At 43.1% G+C, this 17,528-nt stretch overlaps 1 protein-coding gene across 5 annotated transcripts in view; it reads left to right on the top strand.

Annotated features, from left to right (window-relative positions):
* Positions 1-17,528, top strand: part of LOC126542960 (uncharacterized) — a 94,871-nt gene that overhangs the window by 10,224 nt on the left and 67,119 nt on the right. For 3 of the 5 annotated variants that reach the window (XM_072286345.1, XM_050190087.3, XM_055077528.2), the window contains 3 exons: positions 479-675; positions 976-1,094; positions 1,233-1,309. In XM_072286345.1, coding sequence (XP_072142446.1) covers positions 515-675; positions 976-1,094; positions 1,233-1,309 — 357 coding nt within the window. In that variant the 5' untranslated portion in view covers positions 479-514. The remainder of the gene's footprint in view (positions 1-478; positions 676-975; positions 1,095-1,232; positions 1,310-17,528) is intronic. The other 2 variants (XM_050190089.3, XM_055077529.2) reach the window with 1 other exon arrangement.

Below are 17,528 nucleotides of genomic sequence, written 5' to 3'. Positions count from 1 at the left end.
TGCTGTGTGTAAAGCTAAATCATATTTTATAAATAGCCTATGTACCTCCGAAAAGGCACATTCTGAGGGCAAGCGTTTAAAAAGTGCCATCATTCCCATGCCTCCCTCATGTTAATTTTTAATGCTCACAGGTTTGCAGGCATATTTCGTGCTCATTTCTCACCACTTCATAACTTGCTACAATGCAAATGGCTCAGGCATTCAATGATAGCTACTCTCATTTAATACAAAGAATATTTAGTGTGTTACCTTTAAAATCTGCTGTTCCAGGCTATTAATAGGGGACTCGTGTTTCCAGTGTGGCAGTTTGCATGTGATACGAAAAAGACATTGCTCTTTTTGTTCGCACAAATGGTGCTTTTGCATGCAACATTGCTTAATTTTCAGACCAAGGACAAATGGATGCAGTTCTTTGGAAGGTGGTAATGGTGGAAGGTCAGGTTTTCACATTGTGTCCTGGATTTATCTCCCTCTCCAGCAGCAGGATCCTAGCGGCGACGACTCTGAGGCTAGGATGGAGCCTCAGCTGTTGAAGCAGCCGCTGCTCAACTATGGCCAGGAGTTGCTGACTGCCCTCAAGGAAGAGCAGGGCATCGAGCGTGTAGGCTTTGCCCTTCAGGGGATCAGCCGTGCTGATCTGCAGGCCAGCAAACAACGTGATGCCAAGGATCCACTGTGAGCTTTCAATTCGGGCTATCACCGTGTCTGCTTTTGCTGTTTGCCAGCTGTTTGATCATTGACTTGCAACATGGTATGAACGAAGACAACTGCCCAGGGAGCATGTTACTGTTTCTTGCGTAGTTTGTCTGTTCTGGTAGTGTAAGTCAGTGGTGCACCTTGAACTGTTCCTACAGTACATTTTGTATCAAAAGTATCCGATAATGTGTACCTGAAGCTGCTCCTCAGAAGTACATGGAAATATTCTTCTATGTTGAGACAAGCTATTGCTGATTTATTTTGTTGTGCTTGACTCAGGCTTCAGGATCCAGCCAAACGGTCAAAGTTCATCCGTTTTCTGGCACACAAGGCGGACATGCTGTACAAGACCTGGGACTCTGTGCCCGTATGCTCCACAACAGATGGCGAAAATGAAGGTGATGGTCACTGCATACTCTTTCAGGCTTTCTCCTGTCTCTCTTTTTTTTTTTGTTTAACTTGTGTTCTGCATAGTTCATTGTTTGGCTCAACCAATACAAGCACTTACCTGGTTCCACTCTTTTTTTACTTTTCAGAGCTTTGTGCTGTCATGCCTCCTTTGGAGAGCTTCATGAGTGTGCCTGCCAGTGAACGGAAGAAACATTTTTTCGAGGTACCGATCAAGAGCAATGCTGGAATGCTTTGTATTCATATTGTCTACTGCAGTACCAGGTGGTAATTTCTTGTGTCTACCTTTCACTGAGGATGGTCAACTGAGCACGTATCTATGAAGTGCTATTCTGGGAAGATTTCTGATATTAGATCTGCAAGATTTTACAGCATACACAGAGTTAAAGTATTTAGTAGACATTATGCAACCTAGAAATACATAACGGTGCTTGATTTGTTATTCAATATATTTGTGTTATCAGCTGCACTTGAAGGTGCTAAAGGTGTTATGTAAGGAGTCAAACTGACTTTTGTCCATGAAGCAGGATGTTTGAAAATTTCTGACTGTGTGTATGATGGAGCATCGTAGGTTTCATGGAGCTATTGAAAATTGTGTGTTATGGAAATCTTGTATCTTAATGAGAAGCACAGCTATCTTAAAGAAGTTTTGGCACCAAAATGTATTGCATTTATGTTGCTTACATTGCCTAGCGGCTGCAGTAAACATCTTAGTTACGAAATACTTGGAACAGTCAACGCTACTTAATGGTGCATTCATGAAAATTTTTTACACTACTTTTCTTCAAGAAGTGCTGGAGGGTTTTTGGCGTAGCTGAAGGATTTGTGAAACTGCTTGTGAGCACTTAATTGTGTAGTACTATAACATGCCGAGGGTTTGCAAACGTGAGTGTAAAATTGGCGGACTTGCAGGTATAGTCGAAACCCGCGATAACAAAATCCCGAGATGACGAAATTCTCGCAACAAAATATTTTCGTATCCCCAGTGAACGCCCATAGGATTCAATGCATTTCGTACCTCTTGACAACGAAACGTCGCCGTACTACAATCCCGCATCAACAAAATTTGCCAAAACATAACCTCACATATCACCTACACGCGCAAGGCTAGCAGGGTCCAATATGTGCTCAAATGCGATTGCTTAGCACCAAAATTGGGTAATATACCACCACATTACACTTCCATGCGCTGCCATTTTTGTTTATGAAAACAACCAAGCGCCGGAAGTGATCACGCTGGAACACGTCATGGCCGCCATCTTGTTTGTTGATCGCCCGTTTGAAGCAGCAGCATGTTGCTACCGACATGAGATGATGGTTTCTGCACACCTAGTGCAGTGCGTAATGTGCGCCATGATGAGAACAATTCAGCAAAAACCAGGAAATCCACGTCCCACCGACTTAGAATTGTTTATGGCGCTTGAGATGGTGGTTGCAGCATGGAGTGCCGCGCACTGCGCCGTGATTGAGTGCTCACCCAGGAAGAGGCGTTCCTTGCTTCAAGAACGCTGGTTTTGGTGCAATCTGACAGGCACAATGTGCGGATTTGGTGCTGTATGTAAGTTTGTGTGAAGGGGCCGTAATCTTGATAGACTGCCTTCGGGTATACGAGATACGATCACTTTCGCACTCCGCATGGGACGCGTCAGCGCCTACGGGCGTCAACATGCGCTGGAGAAATGCTGCCGCATGCTTGGAGTGCTGTTGCTCTGTGTCCCGTGCCGAGTTACGCAAAATCTTGCAAAAGTGATCGTATCTCTGGAAGCAATTGACCGAGAATACTGCTGCACGGCAGTGGTGCCACTGATGATCAACGCATGCGGCATACTTTTTGTACTGTCAGCAATGCGTTTCTATATCCTCGATAGCTTGCCAAACTAAGCTAACGGAATTTTGACAGTAATGTTTTGTTCTGCAACATATTACCTGTCTGTGCTGTCTCATTTCGCAACATCAAAATTCTAGTGAAAGCGAATTTTTTCGCATTCCTGCCGATTTCATTATTGCGAGGTTCAACTGTAATTTACTACATGCACAAGCCTGGAGAACTTGTTACCTTTAATGTTGCTAGATGTAGGTGCGTGTGATAAGCAATGGCAGGTCACCATTATACTCGAGAAGTACAGTCTGTGCATTGCGCTAGTACTAACCAAACATAGCATAACAGAGATTAAAGAAGAGCCAATAACCGTGTGGCAAGCCAGCACCTCCTCTTACTAGATGCCTGGAGCATCACTTGCTTTCCCATAGAAGCCTCCCTACCATGTGTTGTGAGGAGGCCCTGGGGAATAATGCTTGCCGCCGCCATGCCCAGAGTCGTGAAACTACCGCCGGCGCAGTAGCAGGCATGGTCTTTGAGATTGCGTACGCTGGCACGCCATACATCGGGTCAGCTGTTTAGAGTCTGCCGCTGTAAGAGGCGCTGGCCACCAGCAGTACACCAGCACAAAAGAAAACAGGAGAGGGAATGGCAAGGCATTTGCAGCTCACGTTTCAGGCATGTTAGATTAGGCATTGGACAAGCAGTGCAAAGACAAAGCAACAGGTGTAACGTTGAGAAGCAGAAAGGTGGGAGTGCAAGTCAGAGAGCAAGTAAGTGTTGCTGACACTCTAGTTGAGATTAAAGGCAAGATGTGTTGTGGCAGGTCACATAATATGCAGAGCATGTAACTGCTTCTCTGAAGTGACTGAACCGAAGGAAGGGAAAATGCAGTCATGAAGGTTAAGACTGGCTGAGGCAGAGCAGAGATATTTTGGTAGGGGAGGCTTTCATTCTGCAGTAGGCATAAAATAAGCTGACGAGCTGCTGGTACTATTTGTGGATTAGAATATTAGATGGCTAGTCCAACACAACCTCTTTGATGTCTTGCTTTATGCTCCGACAGCGAGCACTTAAAATGCCTTGTTTGGATTGCACATTTTCTTGCATGATAGGTTTTCTCGTGCTTTCATGCCTTCAGCTTTTTTTTTATTTTAAAGATAAGCCAATAAGAGTCATCGGATTGGCATGTGTATTCTGGATACCATGTATTCTCGTGCAGGGAGCGCACTTATTTTTCATAAATGTGGTCCCAAATTTGTTGTCCGTGGCTAATGCACACATAAGTAAAATTTTACAAGCCCTGAAAAAGCAGGCCATGCTTGTTTTCGTATTCAAGTCATGAGGAGTCTTATTTTAGCCTTGTTTGCTACCTCATTTTTTATCACTGTCTTAACTGTGATTATGGAGTAGCTGAAGTTGAGAAAATTGCCCTTTCCTAGCGTGCTGTTTGTAAAGAATGGTGTTTCGAGAGCGGCTGTGCCACCGCAAATTGCAGGGCTTTCTGTTAACTCTTTCGTTAACGCGATAAAATGGCCGTTTTTCATAGGTCTCGGAAGAAATTTTTTTGCCAGTCTAAATAATACTCCAGCACACATTGCAGCGTGCCAAATTGCACATAATGGAATGCTCCTTCCAAAAACATCAGTTACAAAGCAAACAGTTTATTAGGGAGCAAACAAAAATTTCGGAAAAGTGCCATTTTCGTGGCGAGTTGATAAAAATGAAAGAAAAGGCACGATATCTACATGCACATTAACAAATAAAATTCAGCATACATATTTTGAAGATCAGTCACTCAGGAACACTGTCTAAAAAAAAATTCTCTACCACACCGTTCTTCAGCTACATAAAAAAACAAAGAAACTAAAGACCGGGAACAGCTTCATCGCTCGTGCCATGCAGTGAAGCAGTTCCTCGTTTTCGTGAGGCACAGGTGCACTCTGCAGTTTTCGCAGAAAACGTTCGTCTTTTGTTCGATTTTTCGTTCCTGGTAGCACATCCTGCAGTTTCGCCTTTTCGGCATCTTTTGCGGATGGTGCGGCACTTCTTTTGGGACAGGATCTACTCTGGCAACCTCTTCATCATCAAGCTCGAGCAGCTGTTGGGTGAGCTCCTACCGAAAGGAAAGTTGGTCGAAGTGGGCGCTCCTTTGAAATTCCAGTGCCGAGAGGGGTTGCTGGCAGTGCTCTTGAAAAATAATGAAGCTATTCACAACAGCGATGGCAATGCAATGAAAGAGTGTTTTCCACCACCCCACGCACTTCATCAAAACGTTATAACATGCAATCAGCTGATCCAACTTATCGACACCAAGCATACCAAAATTATAGTCGTCAATCAGTAGCGGCTTCTCGATTGGGATGATAGTCCACACGCCTCCTCTTCTCTTTTTTTCTTGTTGTTGTAACATGCCTGTTAGCAGTGTGCACTGTAGGCATCACGTGGACAACCTTCCTGTCCTTCCATTTCAAATAGAGAGGATGTTGTTCCGTCAGAGCCACCGAACATCACCTCTCCTTGCCTTCTCCCACGACATGCCCTTCAGTTCAGATGGGAAGCACCGACGATCTTTACGTGTCATGCCACAAGCGAGGGTTTTTTGATTTAGCAGGTGAGCAAAGAGACGCAGATATGTAAATGTTATCCATGTAGATAACGTATCCTTGATTGAGGTAGTTATTGGACAGTTGCGTCACCACATCAAATGCTAGTCCACTTGCACTAGCTGTTTCCAGTTTGCCTGCGTACACATAAAATTGAACCGAATAGCCAGTCTGTGAATTGGCAAGCACCCACAATTTATATCCCCACTTTACAATTTTGTCTCACATGTATTGCCGAATACCCGATCTTCCTTTCGATTTGACCATTCTTTCATCCACAGAGAGGTTCCACACAGGTTGAAAAAGTTCTCCTGAAGTAGTATTCACGTGTTGCAGAAGCTATAACATGCGGTGCAGCTTGCTGTGCGAAGCTACAGTAGTCTCCTCCGGATCAGTGACACTTTGGAAGCACAGAAGTGCAGAAAACCGTCTCCTTGGCAAAACATTCCGCGGAGGAAGCTCTGAAAAAAGCCTACTGGTATTCCAGTAAAGGTGGATGCGTGGCACGTTCACAATGTCCATATAAATGAGCAGTCCAATGAACTTCACTAGTTCATCGGGAGTCACTTGTTTCCATGACCCATCTCTTTCAGCATGGTTTGGAAGCTCCAAAATATGCATCCAAGCATATTTGTTTGTGTTCTTGCAGATAGTATGTGTCACTTCTGCGGTGAAGAATAGGAGGAAAAATCGCGTGCCGTTGTAAAACGTCTTGCGCTGCTCCGAAGTGCTGGGCCGAGATGTGCTCTGGATGGCCTTGTTGGCGTGAACTGAAGTTTCTTCACAGCCGGTGGCAGCACATCCTGGCCTAGCGACGTACAGACCCTGCAGATAACAAGAATAGCTCTAAGCTTGTGCACAAAGGTCGGCAGATAAGCGCGCGCGACGCCGGTGACTGCTCAAGGCCGTAAAGGTAACTCACCGGCGAGCAGCTGCGGATGTCCCGGGCTGACTTGAAACATCGTCGCCGTCAGAGCTTGAAGCAGAGGTACTCTCATCTTCGGGCTCGAAGCTCGAATCCGCATCACTTAAATCAGGTGCGGGTGCAGAATACTTTCGAGCAGAACGCTTTTCGTGCGGCGCAGTCGCGTGGGACGGTGACGCCATGGCAGCGACCGGAGCGACTGGCGTTGTAGCGATGTAGTAACACTGGATGCGGCCCTCTGGCGAATTTAACAAGAGAAGTGAAACCAGAACTGCTGCAAACTGGCTCTAAAGGCCAGCTATACATGTTGGAAATGCGGCGGACCTTCAGGAGTGTGTTTTCGTGGAATAAAACCACCCGGACTCCAAGTCAAAGCTCACTAGTGAATAGCTGGCATCGTTTTCGGGTAATGATCACCACTCAACACAGTCAGATAACAAAGCCGACAATATGATTCAATATTTGTCTTGCTGGGAGTCTTTTGATCACAATAATTTGATGTTAATGCTGCATTACCACGAGTGGCAGTTTTTTTTCTCAAGCGCGGCCGCCGAATCCCCTTTCGCAACAACACATGCACATTAGTTCTCAAAAAGGTGCATCAAAAAAACGGAACGTCGCCAGAGCGAGAAAATTTAAACTGGTTCTACAAGTGCACTGCCTAGACAAACCACTGGATGGCGCGACGTGCACGAGAAATGATTCCAACATGTTGAAATCGGCGATCTGAAGCATCGATCACCGGTGATCGGTTTGAATAGGCGTGGTAACGAAAGAGTTAAGTGCACTGCCACTATCTCGGCACTGTAGTAGTGAGGTGATATCGGAGCTTCAGATAGCTGCTGGGCAATTTCTTCGGGTAAAAAATAAAAAGTGACAGAAAAAAAAGACAACAAGCTTGCGGTTCCTGACTGCCGTCATGTACTGAACGGGTGCGCTCCTGTTGTCTGCCACAGATTTCAATCACTGGCAGCCCTCTTTTGAGCACAGGCTGCACATTTCTTTGTCCAGGCAACATTTGGTGATTACAGTAGGCTTCAAGGTCTGCATGACTGCCTTGCTTTATTTAAGTGCCCTTGCTGCTGCTGAATAGTTATTGGGAAATAATTAGGAAACCGGTTTAATTTCTCTTTTCTTTCTTTCTTTTTTTTTTTTTAGTGAAGCTACTTTGTATTTTAAGAGATTTCTCTGGGCTGAAGCTTATCAAAATGCATCTAAGAAACCACCAGAAAGAAAAATCGCTAGAACAATTCGGGTAAATGTCAGGATATATGCTGTTCAGGGACGCCGGATTTAGGCAGGAGTTAGTTTGCAGGAGTCTGAGCGTGACCACCTGTGACCTGCTTAGCTTGGAATGAGAAGGCTGGAAAACCCTTCTCCCCAGGTAAAAGAATTAAGTCATTTCATTGTGCGTGATAGGAGCGTCTCTGTGCCTGGGGAGAGAGTCGCCTGATCCTTGTCTTGTCCTTGCCTTGTCCTTGCAAAATGTGAAGGACTCGACATCAAGAAGTACCTATTCGACATGGTAGAAAAGCCAGCAAAAGTTAGCAACAGGGGGCTTAAGCTGTAAGCTGTGGTTACAGAATTAAATGTAGGTGTTTCTATGTCTCAAGAATACAATACTATTGTTGAAAGTACCATTCGAAATAGCAGTAGGTTGAATTGAATGAAAATTGAGAAGATTTTAAAGTGAAACCCTACCTCCCTTCTTTTGCAAGGGGTCTACCCCTCAAAAATTTAGGAATACCTCGGCCCCGACAATAAATCACTCCTTTATAACTGACAATGTCCAGTGAAACGAATGAAAATAGAGCCTTGTAATAAAAAGTGACGAGAGTCTGCCAAAGTATTTGAAAACTTGTACATTATTGGATAAGATAAATATTTTTATGAAGGTACGTGATAATTTCTTTCTTTATTCCAAATAATTCACGGGTATTAAAAAGGAAAGAAAGCAGTTACATTTCACTGTATTGCTTGGACGATGGCTCCAGAAAGTGTATTTCAACAATCCACAGATATGTTTGCTGTAAAAAATGAGTTTCACTCAGCCTTTGTCTCAAAGCAGAATGGAGGTGCACTTCTAATGCCATATATTGAGATCACTCTTGTATTGTGCATTTCCATGCAAACTCTACTTCTACACTGTATACTTAAGCTGCAAATTTGACCTCCATAAAACCTTGAGCTTGCCCTGACAGCATTCGGTAGAACAAAAAGACGGTGTGTTGAAACCAAGTTGCAAACCACAGAGCAAGCAACTTGCTGTGTAGTGAAAGTTGCCAATAGTTTAGTTGAGATTAATAGTTTTCCCAGATCATGTACTGTGCAGGTTGGTTAACCGGTTGTCTGTTAGAGTAATAACAATGTATATAAAGGGAAGGGTCATGCGGTCGAGGATGGTAGAGGATTAGGTTGTGCAATGTGACTAGGAAATTGGCTGTAAAAAAGAAATGTGGCAGATCCAATGCACCTTGTTAGAATTTACATACAGCAAAGCTTTGTTTAAATGCGCGAAGGGTGCTGAAACCACTGCTAGTTGCTGTGTGGTTGCGATGTCAGTGTATGTTCACACTGAAAGCCCAAACTCCATCATCCACATTATAAGCTGCGCAAACTTTTAAACTGGCACGGCATGCTCCATGGAACTCTTGTTCTTTATGCAATCGAAACTCTTTAGAGAAAAGTTCCATCTGGCATGAAAATATTGGCGAGGAACATTTTAGGTCTACTTATTATGCCTGATAATTAGTTATATCCATGATCATGATATTGTACCTCAGCTGTACTTATGTGCATTTGGCACATATTTTCAAACTTATTTCAATATAAAGATCGCACTTAAAAAGCAATGGCTCCTTTTTCGAAGTGGAGCAGCAGAACATTGATGTCCTTCGTTGCATGGTGGGGCGCATAGGTACCCTTGTATGCTTCCAATCTTGAGGAGTCCCAAGTGCTTCGCGGATTCTTTTTGAGATACAAGATGCCATCGACTATTTACAGCCAATAGATTTGTAGGGAGGTCGGCGCTGTCAGACTGCTACTAGCACGACTTGGCTCAGCTTGGAAATGACGTACCCAAGACAGAAAAGAACGACCAAAACATGCGTACTCATAAAAAATTCTCACCCCGTTTAGGACTTATATTGTCTTCGGGCAATAATTGTATCAATATTTTTGGCACTTTATTTAGCACTCAGTGCTTACTGCTTTCCAGTTGGGAACGTTATGTCGCACTGATGTGTGCATGCTGTTTGTTACCTCGGAATATAGCCAATCACAAAGTTGAATACCCGCACAGCCTCAAAACGCAGCCTAGTATTCATTTACAGCCTCTACCAGTATATGTGAACAGTATTGTGATGTTCAGTTTTACTGACTGGTGTTACAGGTTGCTTGGAAATTGAATGTTTCCTGAGATCCCGTGATCCGTAAGCTTTTGTGGTTGACTGTACTAGACGTACAGTGTTAAGGGTGGACAGAGGTCTTAAAACCCGAAAATCTGAAATATATATATATATATATACTTTCAGCATCTGCAATGCCTAATCTACATTTAAACATATCGATTTGCCAAAAAATCCATCCTAAGTGTCAGAAAAATATTTTGTCAGTGCAGACGCTGAGAAAGGAGCCGGAAAGTGTGCAGAAACACTGAAGTTCACGGAGCTCTCGTTTTCCTCACTGCCGAGTGCCGCTATCTATTTATTTATTCGTACCTCAAATACCCTATGCGGGGTTTTACATGAGGGGTCTGCATATTTAGGTCATATTTTCAATGAACGCTTTGAACGATGAATGACTGGAGTGGTGCACCGCTTCGGCAGGTAGGCGATTCCAGTCTTTCGCTGTTTGAACGAAGAAAGAGTTACGATGAGCAGTGGTGCGAGCTGGAGGGGGATAAACAGCCTTTAAATGGCTATGACGGGATGAAGTGCAATGTGCAGCCGTGATGTCGGTCTGGTGAAGCAGCGAGTGATAAAATTTGTAAAAGAGGCGCAGTCTTGCTGTTTTGAGGTGCTGCTCGAGGGTTGGAAGGTTCAGAGATTACTTAAGTTTAGTAACGCTAGTGTGGTAAAAGTAGTCAGAATGAATGAACCTTGCTGAACGATTCTGTATGGATTCCAGTGCTGTTGCCATGTTAGATTGGTATGGGTCCCACACTGAGCATGTTTATTCCAATTTGGGTCGAATGAGTGTTAAAAATATTGGTATCATTTGAAAGCTCAAAGTTCCGCTTTTGAATTCCTTGCCGACGATGGCCATATAGGGAAAGCGCAAGCGTGAAGTAATCGGGGGGCTGGTCTGACGAAGTTCGCGACCCTCCTATTGGCTCAGTGCGCCAGCACACTGAGAGGCACCTTCAAATTGGCTGTTGCTATGTCAACTTGCCCTGATGCAGCCAGCACAGCGCTAGTGTGCTAGGTCTGCCAGTGGGCATGCTTTAAAAACCGCGGTTCCTTTGTTAATCACATTACGAACGTAAACGGCAAATTGACCCGCTCTAAAAGAAAAGTTTGAAATCGGACATGTCTATGTAAGGCAAAGCGCAAGCCATCTCTGCTCCCTATGGCAAGAAAGAGGATTCAGTTGTTGCAGATGAGCCGACGATATGACCGCACCGGAGATAAGTAATTTCATTGGGCAATCTCGTATTGCATTGGCAATAACACAACAGCTAAGCTAACTATTGCCCTTTGTCCTCGTGTTTAGTTTTACTTCGGGGACTGCAGACTATGTGCCGAAGGCTATTCTCGCGTGTATGCGGGTTCGTGTTGGTGCATTCCAGATTCTGTTATGAGCCCATGCGTTGCTCCTAATGTCAACATTGGCAGAAGCATATTTGTGTTATTATTTTGTGTATAATTATTTCCCGGTTTTGAAGATAGAAATTTATATTTTCTCAGTTTGTTTGGTTACTTGTTTTTCTAAAATATAGCACTGTGTCCATTCTACTCATTCAACTCTTGTCATTCTTTCTTTTTTGCCTGAATGCTGGCGAGTCAGAGGGTGTACAAAAACTATGATATAGTGTCTTAGAACACTAATATGTTGAAATCCTGTAGAAATCTCCACGAATTCACATTTGTAATGTTGCAACAGTAGAATTTCATAACTTCGGCTAAAGTACAGATACTGACATCAAAATGCTAACTTGCAGTCTTTGAACATCCAGTGACACACACCTGCTTTCTTTGAACTATCTTGTCAGAGTTCATTTTTTGCAAGTCACATCCCAAATTTTGTAATACAAGAATAGTAACTTCCTTTTCTTATTAGAAAAAAAATTGCATTCTTGTAATCAGCACACAAGATGGGATTCATCTTGATAGTTTCTAATGTCTGGAGCGAATAACAAAAATGTTTGTTCTGGATGCCACATTGTCCCCCCATATCTACCCCCACATTCAGAAATGCATCTTAACTGGAAGCCCATGCTTCGCTTGATATAAATGACTCTTGGCGTGAATGTGCCCAGCATGCTCATCACGTTCCTTTGGCACATTCACGGCAGGCGTCGTTTAAGTCAAGCATGGGCTACCAGTTAGGATGCATTTCTGAATGCAGGGGTTAGTGCCGTTCGTTTTTTGTACTTATCTCAAATGCAAATTTCGGGCTCCATCCTATAGGCCGTTTTTTCATGGGCGCCACCATATTGCTACGCAGTACCGCCATCTATTGGCAGTCGGCATGCTGGCTTCGGCGAGCACTCCGTTTTGCATGGCAGGTATATGCTCGGCAGCAGTTTCTGCCGATTGTTTTCGCGCTCTTGCGGTCTATTTAGTATGACGTGGCGTCTTCTACGTGGAAAACGGTTCTGTCAGGCGTACTGAAGTGGTTTAAGTTGGTATGGCCGGACTTTCTGTTGGCGTTGAGGCGGACAGAGCACGCAGCACGATGTTTGCCCGCATGTTTGATTCTACAATAAGCCTTGGAGATGAATTGTGGATTTCTGATATTCCATTCACTAATGTGACCTTATTGCAGTATTATCCTCTAGTTCTAAGCTGCGGGTTAGGAGCAATGAAACATATGCGACGATCGTAACAATGTGGGTACCGTTCTGCTACGATAGCCCTGAGCTGTGCTGTTATACTTTGACAAGCTTTCAAACTGTTAGCTGCATGCAGATTACATTGCGTGACTACTTGGTTCTGTGGATGAGGTTTCCACCCACGAATAAAATAGTTTTGGGTAATAATAACAGCATACCTTACAGTGTGAACTATACGTGTCCAGCAAAGCGACCGCTTATGAACTGTGCGAGCATCCTAAGCAGTGGTAGGTGCTCGATTACAGATATCTTTGTTCTATATAGCGCATGGTCCAAGCAGGCGGCATCAACGTTTATACATCTACAATGTTGTGCGGGGTGCCTATGTGAGGTCGTACGGTGGCGTTAGCCCGTTTTTCTTTCTTTTTCGAGTAAGAAGATGATAACCAAAATTTTTTTTTTCGGTTGTGTTCGTTTCTTTCTCTACGACGCACTCATACGTATTACGGAAATTTTGTCGTCAAAAGTAGCCTTCACTTAACTTTATGCGATCCATCTCGGATATTAAGGCTTTTCAGGGCAAAAAGGCAATGCTGAAGCACATAGCTTATATATGTATCATGCTGCTTCACCAACCGCAGTGATCGCTGTGTTGAGCAGCGCCATCGGCCTTATGCAGGAGGCTAGCACAGAAATAGTTATTTCAAGCCTACTAGACTTGAAATTGTCAGAAGGATGCCGGTGCATCACAAATATTTGATAGCGCCTGCCGCTTGCATGTTTCGTGGTTGTCTTAGGTTGGCCGTACATGCGCCCTTATGTTTTATGTTTTACTCCCTACACCAAGCGATCAAACAGTGAGCTGATTTGCCATTTGATGCTGGTAATATAGACACCAGTTTCCTTCGTTGAATTAAAACCGATATACGCAAAATAGTTCACAACACGCACGCACACACTGTGGCTGATAATGCGCGTCACATGTTTTCGCCCCTAAGAGATATTTCCACGTACTGTGGTTACCGATGCAACGAAAGGCTTCCCTGACGGCCTTATATGAATGGACATTGCGTAAATTTCACAAAGTACGAGCTAAAACATCTCAAAATCGTTCCGCAGCATGCGACAGCAATACTTTCAAGCAGCACCGCGCCGGATTGCACAAGCCAGAGAGGAGGAAAGGCTCGCCACACACCCTTTCCTCCTCGCCCGATGAAAAGGTCTATATTCAGGCCTCAATATCTCAGCACCAAGAACAAATGCAACAAAAATTTTGTTAGCAGAACGGAGCCTGATGTGTACTCTAGCAAGCGGAATTTGTTGCTTTTATGTCGGAAATTATTTTGCTACATTTTCTGCTGCATGGTTGCCTCATTTTGTGCTCTTGTATTCAGTGGGCTGTAAAATATATATTAATTGTTTGATAAGAAAGTGCTTGCTATGCTTCATTCCTTACTCTTTACGCTGTCTAACCATGCCTTACAAATAACTTTTTGTGCCATTTATTTTTCTTTTTGGCCTTAAACAATGGAAGTGAAATATTAATTATCTCACGATAGTTGACCTACAGTAAAGCTAATTATGTATTTAAATCAGTACGATAATCCTAGTAAGACCATGATTAATATATGAAAAAATGGTGAACATTACTTCAATAGAAGTGTCCCCCTTAAGAGGAAGCTTTAACTCGAGCCCAACTCTGACGCGGCTTTTTCTAATACATGTAAAACGCAAAAACTTTAATGAATTTTGTTGCATTTGAGAGAGAAAGTTAAATTCTAGTGGCTGTTGGAAGCGGAATTTCGATTTAGACCTGAATTTTACAAATGAATAGCTCTGCATCCAGAACAGGTAACGCGGTTCTGCAAGTGGCACCCATTAGATCATTGAAAGCGCACAAAGTCAATATGCCATTTTGTATCTTATGTGAATTTGTTATGTTGTGTACAAGGGTTCTGCAAAAGCTGTATTTTCGTATTGCTGAATTTTTTTAGATTCATGTGTAACATATCAACTTTGTCTGCTTTAGATGTACTATTAGATGCAAGTCACAGTATTGTGATATCGTTTTTCATTGCTCAGTTAGAGTTGTAAACATGATTTTTCGTTTTCTGAAAATTTTAGATTTTTGCCAATCTTTATTAAAAAATTAATCACATAAATGAAAAATTTGAAACCAACTGTCACTAGATATTAAGTTTTTCTATTAAATGCAACAAACCTCGCCAAACTTGGTGCAGTGGTTGCCGAGAAAAACAAATTCCGCTTTTACATGTATTTAGATAGGAGCACCTGAGCTAAAGCTTCCTCTTAAATAAAAGGTTCGTAAGCTTATCTTTGTTTGGGGACAAGATGAGTGCCTTAGTTTTCGTAGTGTAATATCATAAGAAGCCAACAAACGGATACCAAGTACAACATAGGGGAAATTACTTGTGCTTACTAATTCAATCGAAGAAATGATAAATTAATGGAAATGAAAGTGGATGAAAAAACAACTTGCCACATGTGTTCAATGATCCCACATCTTATTGCGCATGCGATGCTACCGCGGCGTTGTTTCACCCATCCACTTTCTCGGGTATTTTTTTGCTAGTGGAACTAATCCTGGAAGTGTTAGCCAGCGCCACCACTCGCAAACCTTGGCGGCAAATGTGGAACATCCTTTCTTCCGCAGGTGTCACGAGTACGTGATCTTTTTGGGTGAAGGCATCAATGTTGCCGGATTCGAGGCCTTTGTTATGTAATGAATGAGAAGAAAGGGGGCTAACTGAGGTGCCTGATATTTATTAATCATATCATAAGAAGCTAACAAACAAGGACAACGTAGGGGAAATTACTTGTACTTTCTAATTGCATTAAAGGAATGATGAATTAATGGAAATGAAAGTGGATGAAAAAGCAACTTGCTGCAGGTGGGGAACAATCATGGAGGAGTAAGAGCATTGTAGGCATAATGCAAAGACGTGGGATGGAAAATATAGCCAGTGCCTTCTGCATGAGGAAACCTTTCCCTGCATTGGTCTGCGAAAAAACGATATGCAGAATGCACGTGCATTTCTTTTCGGAATGATGACCTAAAATAGGAAAATGAGGTTTAGGCTACATCGGCAGACTTTTTTGATTATTCGACATGCGACTGTACTTGGACGTCTTTCAGACTTGTACACAATAGCTAAGCACAGGAGGGAATGTTGATAGTAAAGCTAGAAATAAGGTTTCATGTCTGGACAAAATGAAATGCTTAGTTCCACATTAAGTTTTCTCACGCAATCAAGGATTGTTGAATTCTGTGAAGCATTCTGACTTGGGAAATCTGTGCTTTCTTCAGTGCTAACACAGTTGAATAGCTATATAGTGAACCTTAATTTAGTAAGATATGCCATATAACATTCTTTTTCTTTGTTTTATTGAACACCATGTATTTTTTTCTGCAATGCAGTTAGTTTTGTTTTACAGTTACAATTTTACAAACTCTAGATGCATCATGTGTATGTACCTGGAACTTAATTCATCAATAATTTAATCATTTGCTGCATGCTTTCTAGTTCAAACGTTGCTGCCGAGCTTTGAAAATTGCTAGCTGTCGGGCAGAGGGACAGACACATTCAGCTTCTGTTGTGCATGTACAAAGACCACATTGCATGCGAGTCATTTATGCTTGTACTCATGCAGATATGCTCCCAAAAGAACCATTGGCCATTTGGAATAGGACAATGCTAACCATAAGTGATCTTTCATGCACCTCGATGATGACAAAAACTTGTCTCGAATGTCAGTGCTGCATCATTAAAGCAAATAATTATAGATATTGCAGGGTGGTGAGCAAATGACAAGACGCTGTGCAGAGGATACGGCATAGGTTACGTATTGAGGGGGGTGCTTTCTTCTGTTGTTGACTAAGGAGGCTACAAGGAACTACTCATAAAGATAATGAGATGCCCCACTGTGGTATTCATGTGAACTCTTGTGTTATAGAGAATCAATACATTTTTTGCATCAACGCAACCGCTGATTTGGGGAGCACAGGTTGACAGAATGGCAAGCGGACTGCTAGCAGATCGCTCGGTGTGGATGTGCAAGTCTCCAAGGGCTTGCTAAGAAGTTCCGCAGCTTCCACATTGCTGCAAGGAACTGCTTACATTGAAATTAGGGAGCACGCAGTACCTACAAGTCGCTTGGCGGCAATGTTACCAGTGGGCGCACCGGTGTTGCCCGTTGTGCAGCATTATCTTGTTCAGCACTTCACATACATTTTCGTGTGTTAGCCCACTTCAGCCCACACTCGATGTCATACACTGCCATTAAGAAAAGCTGGGCTTTTGCATGTGTACACTGAATAGTTCTTCAGGGTCTTAAATGTCGACGAAGAGAGTAAAACTGCAACGGGGGTAAAACGGCAGTGATGGTGGCTAAGTGTTGAATATGCCAGAGGGATGTGAGAGGCAGCAGTCGAGTGTCCTGAAGGAAAGGTGCTTGCTACATATTGTCGACAAGAAAGTGTACACTGACATGATAAGTTTCTGAATCGCCTTCGCCACTCTATAATTAAAGTGAACAATGAAGAATGTTGGATTATTTGTTAGGATTTGCGATACCCCATAAAGTAAACAGATATTAATATGCTTTCATGTGCTATCGAACTAGTGCACAGCTGTTATGCCTAACAGTCTGCCACATCTATGAGCGTCTGTGCTCATCCCGTTACCTCGTGGAGGAAAGAAACAAAATAAGACAGGCCCTGATGTCACGTTTTTGAAGCCAGAAATGCAGCCATGTTGGTGTGCCATCTCCCTTTGCGCCTCCAATCAGCTTGTTGGAGCAGATAGGTGCTAATTTTGAACTTGCATTGCTATGAGCTGCCGAAAGCTACAAAACTGCGAAACTTTTGTGACAGCTTTAGTGAAGCAGACGTGCTCATGTGCTTTTCTGTGGCACGTTGAAGATGAAGACCCACGCCGAGATTATTTGAGTAACTCTGTTGCTGGCTGACACTCGCACTCGTAGACCCTAAATACAACTTTCAAGCTTACACGTCATGCTCCAAAGTCATCTTGTCTTGCGAACAGGTTGGGCTGCAAG

This window comes from Dermacentor andersoni, chromosome 2, assembly GCF_023375885.2.
Source record: "Dermacentor andersoni chromosome 2, qqDerAnde1_hic_scaffold, whole genome shotgun sequence".
Lineage (NCBI taxonomy): Eukaryota > Metazoa > Arthropoda > Arachnida > Ixodida > Ixodidae > Dermacentor > Dermacentor andersoni.
The sequence above is the reverse complement of the archived record's forward strand: the minus strand, read 5'-3'. Positions and strand labels throughout refer to the sequence as shown.